This window comes from Pimephales promelas, chromosome 9, assembly GCF_988280905.1.
Source record: "Pimephales promelas chromosome 9, fPimPro1.hap1.1, whole genome shotgun sequence".
Classification (NCBI taxonomy): Eukaryota; Metazoa; Chordata; class Actinopteri; order Cypriniformes; family Leuciscidae; genus Pimephales; species Pimephales promelas.
The window spans coordinates 5,853,158-5,868,257 of record NC_142777.1 but is presented as its reverse complement, the minus strand read 5'-3'; the positions used below and the strand labels follow the sequence as shown (position 1 = coordinate 5,868,257).

The window sequence follows — 15,100 nt, the reverse complement described above, 5'->3', positions numbered from 1 at the left end:
GGCAGCTTTATCAATGGCTGGAGCAGTTTGCCTCAAAACTATTGCTTTCTCGATAGAGAGCTGCAAAGCTCAAACATGGACTGCTCAAAAATCTGTAGATGAGAGCTATATGGGACAGAGCGCGAGCAAAATCCAGTGAAAAGAAGTACACTGAGAGGACGCAAAATAACGCCACACAATGTCTCCATTTATTTGTGCATGTAGTCATTTAATGCAATAATTGTAATAATATGTGCACAACTGTAGTTTCGAACTTCCGCTTTTGTCAGAAGTCGGCGTATCAGTTTCCGGTCTACGACTGGTCATCCGCATCCACTAATAAACAAACAAGATGAGTGCTGCTGTTGTACGAAAAAAAGAGTTCTTAAACACATCTAAGTTTCTAAGAACTGTAGTGGATCTAACGTCCGTTTCACACCCGTTTGCAGTGTGTGTTGCGGTGCAGGAGCGTGCTGTTAGTGCGTTCACATATTATGATGCGTTTGCACAGTCAGGTAATAACTGATCCGCGGCTGTACCACAAAGTACACACACTAAATATTTTTATTTAAAGTCCAGAAGTTATGCTGCAACTTATTTTTAAAAACAAAAAGATGCGTCAGCATTGCGATTCTTAGTATGCACGTTTAAACACAATTTAAACAATTTAAGTTAGGGCTATTACTCCATGCATTACAAGTTGCTCAAGCAAGTGGTCAAATATTTCCTATATTAAAATCGCAAATAATTTAAATAAAAACTTGAAATTGACAAAAGCAGCCGACTTGCCTTTTCTTTTGCATTTTAATTTTAAAACAATAGATCTTGCATGTCACAAATAACTTATTTTTCCACCTCCACGATCGAGACGGGTTCATTCTGTCGCCTGGTTGAAGTAAATTGTAGTTTTCCTTGATTAAATGTGCATTTATGGTGAGATTACTACATGTTATTTAATTAAACGCATTTATGCTGAAATTACTACATTTTCAGGTCAATCTTTATCATTTTGACCACCAGCGTTTGCAGCACAGCAGAAATAGATTCGGCGTGGAAACGATCGCTGTGCTGCTGTTATATGTACCACATCAGTGAAAAGTGAAAGACCTAACCTGTTTACATGGTGCGTAGGAGACTGCTGTGCGGCACTTTGCTCGCTATAACAGCCATTTGAGCATCTCCTGATAAACACCAACCTTCGTGCGCAGTGGCTGCACAAAATAGACATTTTGATCGACGCGCAAAAAATAATAAAAATATTAAGTATGTGTTTGTTGTACAGCGGCGGATCAGTTATTCACTGTGCAAACGCATCATAATATGTGACCGCACTAACAGCACGCTCCTGCACCGCAACACACACTGCAAACGGGTGTGAAACGGACGTTAGATCCACTACAGTTCTTAGAAACTTAGATGTGTTTAAGAACTCTTTTTTTCGTACAACAGCAGCACTCATCTTGTTTGTTTATTAGTGGATGCGGATGACCAGTCGTAGACCGGAAACTGATACGCCGACTTCTGACAAAAGCGGAAGTTCAAAACTACAGTTGTGCACATAGCCCATTTATAGGCCATTGAATTTTTTTAATAATATTATATTTATCAAAATTAAGAACAAACATGAACTAACATTAATAATGGACAAAATGTCATTGTTTATTGTCTCCACTATATGACCCCCGAAGGCCGCTGTGTGATTCAAATCCAGACAAAGACCCATTAGATGAAGCATTGAAATAATACTATAATCATTATATAATGCATATAAACAATTAAGAATCGAATCGAATTTGGATGTGAATCGCATTGAATTGGATCGTTCTGAATTTGCACAAATCGTTCTTGAATCGAATCGAAAACCTATGAATCGTGAATCGAATCGATTCGCTGTCTACCCAAAGATTCACAGCGCTTATGGATAGGGTTAGGGGCCGAGAGGAATGTTGTTCAAATTAGCTTTAGTTTAAACAAATGTGCTCATCTGAACTAGTGCTACTGACATCCAATCAAATACAATAACCACTATGGATTGCTTGAATTACATAATTGTACATAAAATAACAAACAACTGGATTGTTTTGAACCAACTTTGACAACAGTAGCACGCAAAGATACTCTGTAGACGAGAACATGTGATGCACTTCTTTTAGATCTTCATGAGTAAGCATTTTCTTACTTGACCAATGTGATGTCATATGAAACCAACCAAAATGTATCGGGTCCCCACTACTTTTCCCAATGAATCATGACATAGTGCTCAGAAAACGTGTGTTTAGACTGTTTGAGGATTAAAAAAATAGAATGAATGGATTTTTTTCATTGAATGGCGGTTGTGTCCACACACTACAAAGACACATTTATATGCAAACACCATATAAAAGTGAATTTTGCATCCGATGACCCCTTTAAGGACTTGATGATGAATGATGAATCATCTTAATTCTGACATGAATGCATCATAATTAATGAAGTGTGGCTCTTCCTCTCCTACCTTTGAGGAGTCCGACACAGAATCCCAGTTTCCTCCATTTAGGGAGAATTTTCCACTGCCGATACGTAACAGGATCTCCTCTGGTGTGTCATTGGGTCCATTGGCAAAGGGCGTGTACCTACACAGATTAACAAAAGATCAATGCAACAACATTATAAACAAAGACGACATCCATATTGGATTCAGAACGATGATCAAAACGTAGAAGATCGATTTCATCAACACCCTCAAAGCTTCAGTCCTGTAGCTCGTCCTAGGTCAACATTTCATTCAGTAACATTAGGCAGTTTTGCTATTTAAATGCTATTTAAATGTTGATGGTCGATTTATTTTGCATCTGCTTACCTATGCTATTGCTTGTTTCTGCTGCTGCACCACATATGTTTAGATCAGGAGATTCCCTACTCTTTCAGAAGGTGTGTAATAGCACCCCTAGCGTATAACAGTGAAAACAGAAAGAGTTAATCTATTCGGACTTTTTTCATGAAGTCTTCACATGCCCGATTGTATATGGATGCTGTGGTAATTACATTACGGTAGTAAGAATAAGATGCACGTCTCAAACGTCATCCTCATTTTTGAGTAATTTTTGTGATTTTAAAATTCTTCATTACCAGGGTTTGAAATTAACCTTTTCACTCACCGGCCAATTTGGCTACTAAATTTCTAAGTGACCAGGCATTCAGAACTTCTACTAACCAAAAAAACAAACCAGATGAACTACATCACAGCTTATACACTCACCTAAAGGATTATTAGGAACACCATAATACTGTGTTTGACCCCGTTTCGCCTTCAGAACTGCCTTAATTCTACGTGGCATTGATTCAACAAGGTGCTGAAAGCATTCTTTAGAAACGTTGGCCCATATTGATAGGATAGCATCTTGCAGTTGATGGAGATTTGTGGGATGCACATCCAGGGCACGAAGCTCCCGTTCCACCACATCCCAAAGATGCTCTATTGGGTTGAGATCTGGTGACTGTGGGGCCATTTTAGTACAGTCAACTCATTGTCATGTTCAAGAAACCAATTTGAAATGATTCCAGCTTTGTGACATGCATTATCCTGCTGGAAGTAGCCATCAGATGAGGGGTACATAGTGGCCATAAAGGGATGGACATGGTCAAAAACAATGCTTAGGTAGACCGTGGCATTTAAATGATGCCCAATTGGCACTAAGGGGCCTAAAGTGTGCCAAGAAAACATCCCCTACACCATCACACCACCACCACCAGCCTGCACAGTGGGAACAAGGCATGATGGATCCATGTTCTCATTCTGTTTACACCAAATTCTGACTCTACCATCTGAATGTCTCAACAGAAATCGAGACTCATCAGACCAGGCAACATTTTTACAGTCTTCAACTGTTCAATTTTGGTGAGCTCTTGCAAATTGTCGCCTCTTTTTCCTATTTGTAGTGGAGATGAGTGGTACCCGGTGGGGTCTTCTGCAGTGTTGTAGTACTCGAGACTCGGACTCGGTCTCGAGACCATATTTTAATGGTCTTGGTCTTGTCATGGACTCGTGTGCATTTGGACTCGGAATTGACTCGTACTCGAACATTTTTTTTTTTAGGACTCGGACTTATTCCCGAGTCCACTCGAGTTCAATTAAAAATATTTTTCATGATTATTAATGTATGTTAACAAAATATTTCTTTAAATTGATTGACACGCCCAGTGATTGGTGATTTTCTAGTGCGCAACTGCGCATGACAAATTGTAATAAAATTACTTTTAACACCACCTACTATGTGGCCTTTTTACCCTAAACTGATCATATTTTTTAAACTCTAAGTAAATTCAGTAAAAAAAAAGGATTTCTCTAAGTAAATAAAAGTAAATTAGGTAATCAACCCTCACTGGTCTCGGTCTCGACTCGGACTCGACCGTCTCTGGTCTTGGACTCGACTCGGACTCGACTCTCTATGGACTCGGTCTTGACTCGGACTCGACTCTCTCTGGTCTCTGTTTCGACTCGAACTCGAGTGAGGTGGTCTCGACTACAACACTGGTCTTCTGCTGTTGTAGCCCATCCGCCTCAAGCTTGTGCGTGTTGTGGCTTCACCAATGTTGCATTGAAGCAACTGCCATGTGATTGGTTGATTAGATAATTGCATTAATGAGAAATTGAATAGGTGTTCCTAATAATCCATTAGGTGAGTTTATTTTTTTAATACAATTTAAATTTCATACATTCGTTTCTAATTGCCTTCATCAAGCTAATTGCCTGCAAAGAATATGATAAACCATTATACAATAACCATGTAGTAACAATTAAGTTTGCAGTGGCTTGCAAACTTAATTGTTAAAAAAATTTAAAAAAGCAAAGTACACCTTATGCAAATGTGTATGTTTTTTCATTTTCTAGAACTAGTTAAGAAACCTTGCTGTATTTTTGTGTGATTAAGAGAAAGTACACCGCCACCTCACTCCTACAAAAGTGACTTGAACGCACTGCCGTCGTAAACATGACTTCCCACCTCGCAAGAACGAACTTCCCAGGAGGACTTGAACGCACCATAACACGCCAAATTGACCCATGATTTGACGGCGTTACCCACCACAGTTGATTTGTACCCATACACTGTGTGCAGAATTATTAGGCAAGTGAGTATTTTGACCATATCATCATGTTTATGCATTTTTTCCAACTCCTAGCTGTATAAACTTGAATGCTTATTGGATTTAAGCATTTCAGGTGATGTGTTTTTGTGTAATGAGGGAGGGTGTGGCCTAATGAGAAAAAACACCCTATATCAGGTGTGCATAATTATTAGGCAGCTTCTTTTCCTCAGGCAAAATGGGCCAAAAAAGGGATTTAACTGACTTAGAAAAGTCAAAAATTGTAAAAAGTCTTTCAGAGGGATGCAGTACTCTAGAAATTGCTAAGATATTGGGGCGTGATCACAGAACCATCAAACGTTTTGTAGCAAAACCTCAACAGAGTCGCAAGAAACGTGTTGAGAAAAAAAAACGCAAATTAACTTCCAAAGATTTGAGAAGAATCAAACGTGAAGTGACCAGGAACCCATTATCCTCCAGTGCAGTCATATTTCAGAACTGCAACCTACCTGGAGTGCCCAGAAGTACAAGGTGTTCAGTGCTCAGAGACATGGCCAAGGTAAGGAAGGCTGAAATCCGACCTCCACTGAACAAGAAACATAAGTTGAAACGTCAAGACTGGGCCAGGAAATATCTGAAGACAGATTTTTCAAAGGTTTTATGGACTGATGAGATGAGAGTGACTCTAGACGGACCAGATGGATGGGCCCGTGGCTGGATCAGTAATGGGCACAGAGCTCCACTTCGACTCAGGCGACAGCAATGTGGAGGTGGGGTAATGGTATGGGCTGGTATTATTAAAGATGAGCTAGTTGGACCTTTTCGGGTTGAAAATGGACTCAAAATAAACTCCCAAACCTACTGCCAGTTTTTAGAAGATACTTTCTTCAAGCAGTGGTACAAGAAAAAGTCTGCATCTTTCAAGAAGTCCATGATTTTTATGCAGGACAATGCTCCATCGCATGCATCAAAGTACTCCACTGCGTGGCTAGCCAGTAAAGGCCTTAAAGATGAAAGAATTATGACATGGCCCCCTTCGTCACCTGATTTAAACCCTATTGAGAACTTGTGGGCCCTTCTTAAACGGGAGATTTACAGTGAAGGGAAACAGTACACCTCTCTGAACAGTGTATGGGAGGCTGTGGTGGCTGCTGCACAAAAAGTTGATCATCAACAGATCAAGAAACTGACAGACTCCATGAATGGAAGGCTTGTAACTGTTATTGAAAAGAAGGGTGGCTATATTGGTCACTGATCTTTTTTTTAAATGTTAGAAATGTTTATTTGTAAACTGAGTTGTTTGTTTCTGTAATTCTCACTTTAACAGATTAAAATAAATGTTGTTTATTTAAAAAAAAGTGAGAAGGGAACATTTTCATTTTGCTGCGTAATAATTCTGCACACTAAGAGTTGCCTAATAATTGTGCACACAGATATTCTCCTAAGAAATCCAAAACCTCACTTTTGCTTTCTTAAATATTCAGGATTGAGGGTTTATTAACGTTTTGGATTGACTGAGAGCACATTATTTGTTCAATAATAAAATTAATCCTCAAAAATACAACTTGCCTAATAATTTTGCACACAGTGTATTTGGCGAGCGTAATTTCAAACCCTGTTCATTACATTCTGAATAGGCAGTGATTGTCCTCCTTACAAATTTAGCAGGACCAAGCATTTCATTTAAGTGAATTGATTACTAATTAAACATTAGATGTCAGTCTTATTAAAGTAAAAAGTCCTAAAGCCCTAACGCAAACAATTTTATCTGTAAAAGCCAATTGGATGGAAGGCAGCAAATTACACAAACTTTTTCGACGATTTTTCAGAGCGCAAAAGTGTCTGTCCCACTGACCCTGCCAGCATGGTGTAGAGCAGGACTCCCAGACTCCAGATATCACAGGCAGCGTCATAACCCTGACGCATCAGTACCTGCAACACAACAGACAAAGCCCGTCACTTCAATTCAGGACGCGCTCAGGACATGAAGAACACGCAGAGCAGTCGATTCCTCACTTCAGGAGCCACGAAGTTGGCGGTGTAACAGGGTGTGAGCAGCAGTCCGTTGTCTCCTCTCAGTTGCTTGGCAAAGCCAAAGTCACAGATGCGTATGGAGTCCGGGTTTCCTGAATCGTCCATGTAGAGGATGTTGCTGGGCTTCAGGTCCCGATGCACCACCTGCGTCAGGAACACAGCCCGTCACAACACCAGTTCATTCCAGTGGCTTATAACCATTCACACTTGTTAACAGGGCTGGGGGATATGAATCAATTACATTTTTAAGGTTAAAAATCAATGCAGAGATCTAAAACAATGGTTCTCGAACAGGAGGGCCAGTGACCACTAGGGGGCCTAATAAGTCTTACAGGGCTCCAGACTAACTTTTTTCACCTTCGTCCTGAAACCGTCCTGAATAACCATTTGAACCGTCCTAGAGTGAATGTCAACCGTCCCAAAATAACGTTGTTACAAAAAAAGGTGTACACACAGCCAGCCACAGTCTTCCTGGTCTTGTGCACCCAACGCGTCATTTTTGCCGCGCGCACATTCGCGCTCGTGCGGTCGTGTCGAGTATAAACAAGGCTTTACTCCGTGTCAGCACGCGCTCGGATCAGTAGGTGCACAAACCTCTCCCGATTCATCTCCATCAGTAGCAGCCTCCGATCGCACCACTAACTCCGCCTCCGTTTCCCTCCTCAGCTGATATTAATATTTAAACATTCTCTATGATAAAAAATGTTTGTAAAAAAAAAATATTTTAAAGAGTAACTAAACACTTAACCAACTTTTTTTAGTTAATGATCTGTAAGAATGGATCTTTATTAATACCAGTCATTGACTCGAGTAACTTTTTTGGCATTTGTTTATAAAGTGTTCTATTTCTACAATATATGGTGTAAAAACGTCTTAGTGCTGCCCTCTTCAGGTTGAACGGTGGCTACTGCAGTTGAATTTTCCTATTGGATGTTTGCGGTGGTACGTGACACAGCGGTTGTTGGTGACATAGGCAAGTTCCATACAAAGAGATGCGTCTCAGGTGCACGCCCCCCTCCGCGGGGCTCTGCCCACTTTTCCAGCATTTTTCAAATATTGCCAGTGGGTGGAGTCAGGCTCTGACCAGGGGTTTAGTTACCCTTTAATAACACGGTTTTGGCGGTTGTAGAGTTATAATGATGGTGTTCAAATACATAACATTAGACTAACGATTGCCAGCTTATAGTATCTTGATTCAGTATGCCAGTATTTATTTGAGATATTGTTTTTTTTATTAATTGAGCAGCAGAAAAAATATTCTTTATATTAGTCGTCCAATTAGTCATTAGATTAGTCGACTAATCGATAAAATAATCGCCCAACTAATCGTTTAGTTAATAATCGTTTACCCCAGCCCTACTTTCCTGAACGTATCAGCAGTTTGAACGAATCGTTTGAATAAATGACTCTCTCATTAAGACGGTCGCTTGCTGCCACCTACTGGTGGTTTAGGTTCGTGTTTTAAAGTATCATCCTTTCCAATATTTCTTATTTTTAAAATATTTAAAATGATCTCATAACATTATTTAATGCAGTTGTAATTTTTCAGTGTAATTTTTTTTACTTCATTGGTAACAGCCCCATAGTGGCTTATTATTCTAATTTAATTTATTGATCAAATTTAAAATGAAAGATGAATCATATTTAAAATGATTAGTTTTGGCTTGCGATATCTGAAAGATTTTGATAGGCTGCTGCAAAAAGTCAGATTTAGGTCAGCACATAAAACAGAGAACTTGATGTTAAATCAAGATACTATAAGCTGGCTAACGTTAGATGTATTTGAACACCATCATAACTCTACAACCGCCAAAACCGTGTTATTAAAATATTTTTTATAAACATTTTTTATCATAGAGAATGTTTAAATATTAATATCAGCTGAGGAGGGAAACGGAGTCGGAGGCGGAGTTCACCTACTGATCAGAGCGCGTGCTGACACGGAGTTAAAGCCTGGTTTATACTCGACACGTCCGCACGAGCGCGAATGTGCGCACGGCAAAAATGACCCGTTGGGTGCGCAAGACCAGGAAGACTGTGGCTGGCTGTGTGTACGCCTTTTTTTGTAACAGCGCGCCCGGCGCCGCGTCCGGAAACAACTTCAAGCCGAATCTGCCCGAGCTTGTACGTCTCACCACACCGGCACCCAGTTTGCGCGTCTAAATTGCAATTTTCTTTTCTTAAGGGTTTGTTTACTGTGTGTGATTCATTTAACGGATAGCACATTCACTTCTAGTTGTCTTCGTCCTCTATTCTGCAATGTTTCGGTCTCCCACGTGTGTGTGGCAAGCTGGACCGCCGGGAACATGCAAAAAATAAATAAATAAAGAAGCGTCGACGCAAAAATATGACGTCGACGCAATTTTGACGTCGAACCATCGACGTCATCGACGCGCCGCTACAGCACTACAGGAAAGAGACAGATGTTTATGAATGGGTCATTGAATCTTTGATTCGTTCAAACGCAAAATCAATCAGTGATTAAAACACATTTAGGCGTTCCTGTGAGATGCGTTACGGTTCTGCTGTGATCTTTGTTTGGAACTATTTATCCTGCTAAAAATGGAACAAAAACGGTCAATATTGCATCTAAAATGAAAGTGGCTTAATATGAATTACTTGTTTATTGAACTGTCATATGAAATCAGTGCCAAATTTTCAGTCGTGATGGTATTCACTCTTGGTCTCGTGATGTTGCTTATAGGGAAGCTCATTTCGGTTAAGTTTTCCGGCCGACAAAATCGATTATTAACCGTTAACTAAAAAGATTATAATATTGAACTGGCATTAAATAAAAATAAAATTGACGCGTATCCAGGATCCCGTTAAGAGTACAAACAGTTTTTTTTTTATCATAGGGTTTATTTTAACGCGTAAAGTGCAAACAGCAGCATACAGAACAGATCAGCAACAGAACGTTCAGATCAAATATTCACGCAAATATCAAATATTCACGTAGCATTTCGGACAGTGACAACAGAGAAAAACAGAATAAAAATAATACAAATAAAAAACATAAAATTGGCCAACACTAAATATATTTTTTTAACTTAAAGCTACAATACCTAAGATTTAGATGCCGCTAGAGGGCGCTACATTCAAAACAACAACAATGGCTTTGCTTGATGACGACGTGGAGAAACGCGGAATGATGGGAACTGTTGTTTTCAACTCCACCGTGGATAAATCAGTCAGACGGGAATCGAAAATTAGTTGTCATGGATGAGGTAAAGTTCGATTTCTATAACTGTTGCGTTTACATGCTTGTTTTTCCGTAAACTGAAATAACCGCGCAAGAAAAGTCAGGTTTAAAAGTAAATTAGTTATCACAGATGTTACTGTACGAGTCACTGGACGAAGCTATGGTGGAGAGGGTTTGAAGGGGCAGGTCTCTTGCAAGGAGTTGACGTGGCTGGTCCTCCTTTTTGGTAACTTTATAAAAATAAAAAATCATGTACATTTGACACATCTTTTCATGTCGTGTAAGTATTCAACCACAGCTACAGTTTCACAAAATTAACGTTAAGGGGGCCGCGTCGCGCCACATTTAAAATTCGAACACATTATTATCTATAAGTGTACACATACCGGCGCGCCATTCAGCGTCTGTCCGCGGCACCCAGCAACACCTCAGGACCGTGTTCAAAATCCTGCTGCGCCACAGAGCGCCATTTACATAGTTCTGTATAAAATTAATTATTTTTGTCTCAAATCGTTGCTAATGGATCCTGACTTCACCCTATGCTGCAATATGCATTTAGTTTTGCAGTCATTTACAGAAATCAGCTGCTTGAATGACAATTGCTGATGTTATTATTAGATTTTTCAGGTGAGATTTTCAATTCATTCAGTTAACGGATGATCTGAGGTAAAGTTTTCAGAATGCAGACTCAGCAACGATTGTATTTAATTGTACAGTACAATAACATAGAACAGACATTATCTTCATTTCCTGTCATTAAACATAACAATATTTCTGGCCATGCACTGATGAGAAAGTGCGCGTCCGGTGTTCGATAATGTTACTGTGGAGTTGTCCTAAACGTGGCGCGATGCTTCTCGTCCGGTGTGCGACTCCCTTTACAGCCAACAGTTCACATTCCGAGAATAAATGAAAAGAATAATTGTGCTCCATTCCATAACAAATGCGCGAAACAAGCTTACGTTTGTTGCTTAATAGACGCTAACGCACAACTACAAATACCGCATTTGTTCAGGACTACACGTAGTACGAGCGGAAACCGAGGTAAGCGGATATGACGCGATTGACTCACGACTCCCAGCTCACCCCTGCTCATACACCCCGTTTCCTTGGTTAAAATCTCAATTTTATCGCGATTTAAACATTGTTTGAAACATTTGGAATATTGTAAGTTATCATCTTAACTAAATATATAACACTGGCCTTGTGATTTTGGTATATTTTAATGCAAAAATCTTAGGTATTCCACCTTTAAGATCAAAAAAAGAAAATACTGAATCCGTTTGAATGAATTGTTTTTTTAAAAACGGCAATTTTTATCCGTTAGACGAATAAAATCAGCAGCCCTACCTTAATCCACACCTTGTCTAATTTTTATTTTAAAAAAGCAACATGTCAACGTGATGTGGGGTTAGTCTTGTGGGCAAAGTGTCTTTTACTACCATTCTCTGCGTTATCTCCTCAGATCACCGTGCGTCGCATCTTCTCCCTGATAACATGGTGGATAAAGTTTGTTGTCCATCACTCGATGCTCGTGGATGTTTGCTTCGCAAATGATTCTGCATCGGACTTGCACTACTCCCTATTTTAATACCACACAGCATATTTTACAGGTAACTTCGTCGCCCTTTCTGTTGAAATATTCCCACACAGTACTTTTTCGCTCGCATCATTTTGCTTGCTCTGAAAAAAATGTCTGCAGGCATGTGTGTGGTTGCGTGTCGACGCGCCCTTAACTTAAATAAATATAAGCTACAGAGTTGTTGTTTTTTACCATGCAGTAAACTAAAAAAAAAAGAAGCTTAAAAAAAAAGTTTCAACTGTTTAACTGATAGTATCAATTGGTAAATTTTTACTTTCGGTTAATGGTTAAATGGTCAATATGAGCATCCTTAGTTGACTGTACATTTTAAATTTTTTACCGCAGTATGTTAACAGAGTTTTTAGTGTGTGTTTCCATTTGTCCTCATGAAGCTTTGCGAGCCTCAATAGCACCTTGTTTCCATCAGTACATTATATATTATATTATTATTCACCATCAATCGTCACACTAAACTAATGCAGAATATTCATGTTTTGGGGATTCCCTAGATATGTTTTGTTATTGATGTTTTAATCAGGCTACTTGACCGTTTCTATTCACTAGTCGCAATATGTAAATAACTAGAAGAATCATAGTGACCATAAAACAATTTGCAGTACAACCAGTGATTGATTACAATAATAATTTAATACTAATAACAGTTTGCAATACCACTTTTTTTGTACAGCTAGAAAAACCGGAAGTAGCCGACACCAGAATCCTTACACAATCAAGGTAAAAATGTGTGTCTCACCCCCTGGCAGTGCAGGTAGTCCACAGTTTTGGTGATAGTGTACAGCACAGCGCTGGCCTCTCGCTCAGAGAAGAACTTCTGCCTCAGGATCTTATCCAGCAGCTCACCGCCCTTCATGAGCTCCGTCACTAGATACACGAAACGACCCTCGTCATACACCTGAGTGACACACACACACACACACACACAACTTAGTTACTCTTACACAGAGCTGAGACGTTTGAGATCAGAGTCATGACACTCACATCCTTCAGTGTGATGATGTTGGGATGCTGGCCATACCGCATCAGGATCTCAATCTCCTCCGATGGGTCTCGCTTGCTTTTGTCAATGATCTATTTAACACACAGTGAAAACATCACACCAGAACACAGCATGGACACACACGTTCATGCGCAAGGTGACTCATTGAGGCATCAGGTCGCAAAATTTACGGTTTTTGAGCCACGGATCAGATCATTTTTCGGATCATACTATCCTAACTCAAAGTCCAAACATTAAAGTAATAAAGTAAGAACAAATTACAAGCAGAGATGAATTATAGTGACAGTGGTATTCAGGTACATAAATTAATTACGCTTAAATGTAAAATAACACCATTTGTTCACTGTAGACATTAAATATAGTTTCATCTTTGTTAAAGCTGTATTTTGTTGTTTTACTAACATTAATGACACAAAGTGACAGCACACACCTAATATTCCTACTGTTGTCCAAGCCCGACTGCACGGACCGAGAAAACTCAACGGTTCACTTACGACACAACCGAGAGAATGCTTATCGAGACGGGTTTTTAGACATAATTTTGTGTTTGTGTCTGTTCAAGGAAATGCGAAAGAGGAATCAATTCGGTGGTCGAGCGCTGTCTGAAACGTGTCTCTCTCTCTTTGTTTTATCCTCTTCTTCTGTGTCTAAAATTGTTTGAATGTGTAAATTGGCAAGACAAAAAAAATCCAAATTATTAACTTTTACTGTATGATTGTTAAATTTAGCAGTTAAGGCCATTGCACACTGAGTCCGAAATTCGTATCCGAAATTTTCGCACGTTATAAAAAAAAATTCGACCTCACGTTATGTCAGTCACGCTTGCACACCGCCTCCGAAACTTTCGTCCGTCATAAAATTAATCGGATCGGGTTCGATTTTCTGCGTTTTTCGCATCCAGAGCCAGCATTTTGAGAGGCCTTTTGACAATTCAGGGCCGGGGGGAGCTCGTCCTCACATCATTGCACGTATGCGCCGTGCTTTCAGTTTCGGTTTTCAATTCGATCAAGTGTTCATGTTCTCTTCTCTATATTGGATTATGAAATTAATAAACCTCCCCTTTCAATCAGATTAAAATTTAGGATCGAATAAGGTGTGATTGAGCAGCCTATTCGATAACTAATGTATTATTTGGGAACAATATATACACAATAACAGCCTAGCTGTTCTGTCTGCCCAGCGCTTCCACCAGGCCGCGCGGGTGTGTGTGTGTGTGTGTCCATACCTGGTCCATACCAGACACACTGCCAGTCTCCGTTCAGGATCGATTGGTTCACGGAAATTGGTGGTCTTGTTTTTAATATGTGGCTCCAGAATCGCTAGCAAAGCATCAAACTGTCCCACTGACATTCTGAGGTAAATTTTGAATCGCTCAGGATAAATTCGCAACTCCTTGATAAGGAACTCGACTTTTTCTCGGCGCAATTTCAGGATTGGATGGACGTAATATTTTCTCTTTTTTCCCTTTTCAATAAGAGAGAGGGCAAATCATCCTCACTGCTTGACGAATCCATTTGGTATTTTTGCGTTTTTTCCCGCAAACGTTTAATAAATACGCAACGGACTCAGTGTGCAAGGTTTCTATGCGTGACGAATTTTTAGGCTGACGAACACGAAAATACGCATACGAAAATTTCGTACTCAGTGTGCAATGGCCTTTAATCCGCGAATCACACGCGAGCCGAACCGTGGGCAGCTGGTCCGTAAGATCGCGATCAACTTTTGTCCCTGGAGCCATTGCACTGAGGAATGAGTCAAAGCTATACTTTGCACTGGTGTTGCTTTTATGTATGTATTAATTTACTCTGACTGATAAGAAATGTATTTATTTTTTTTAATTCAATTTTTGTCACGTCTTAAGTTGAATGAAGTGTGATATGTGCCCTGTTGTTTTCCATATGTGTGTATGAGGACTCCACTGCAAACAGAATCTACCTCCGGGTACAAATAAAGTTGAACTATGACCCGTTCCACCCCTAGAAATCCTGATTTTTGAGGTGTAGTGTCTCACCTTCACAGCAAACTCCATGGCAGTGACCCTGTGTATGCAGCGTTTGCATATGGAGTATGAGCCCACGCCGATGTCCTCCTTCAGCTCGTACATGTCAGAAAACTGAGCGGAGCCAGCATGCATCTGACACAGCACACACTGCATTTAAAATCTACACATACATGTGTGCATACACACACTACCAATCAAAAGTTTGGTTTTTGTTTGTTA

General features: G+C 39.8%; 1 protein-coding gene across 1 annotated transcript in view; it reads right to left on the bottom strand.

Annotated features, from left to right (window-relative positions):
- Positions 1-15,100, bottom strand: part of rps6kal (ribosomal protein S6 kinase a, like) — a 65,458-nt gene that overhangs the window by 4,422 nt on the left and 45,936 nt on the right. Inside the window, exons 15-20 of the mRNA XM_039694151.2 lie at positions 14,891-15,013; positions 12,861-12,950; positions 12,616-12,774; positions 7,060-7,221; positions 6,899-6,975; positions 2,474-2,591 (exon numbers count right to left, since the gene is read on the bottom strand). Of these exons, the coding sequence (XP_039550085.2) occupies positions 2,474-2,591; positions 6,899-6,975; positions 7,060-7,221; positions 12,616-12,774; positions 12,861-12,950; positions 14,891-15,013 (729 nt within the window). The remainder of the gene's footprint in view (positions 1-2,473; positions 2,592-6,898; positions 6,976-7,059; positions 7,222-12,615; positions 12,775-12,860; positions 12,951-14,890; positions 15,014-15,100) is intronic.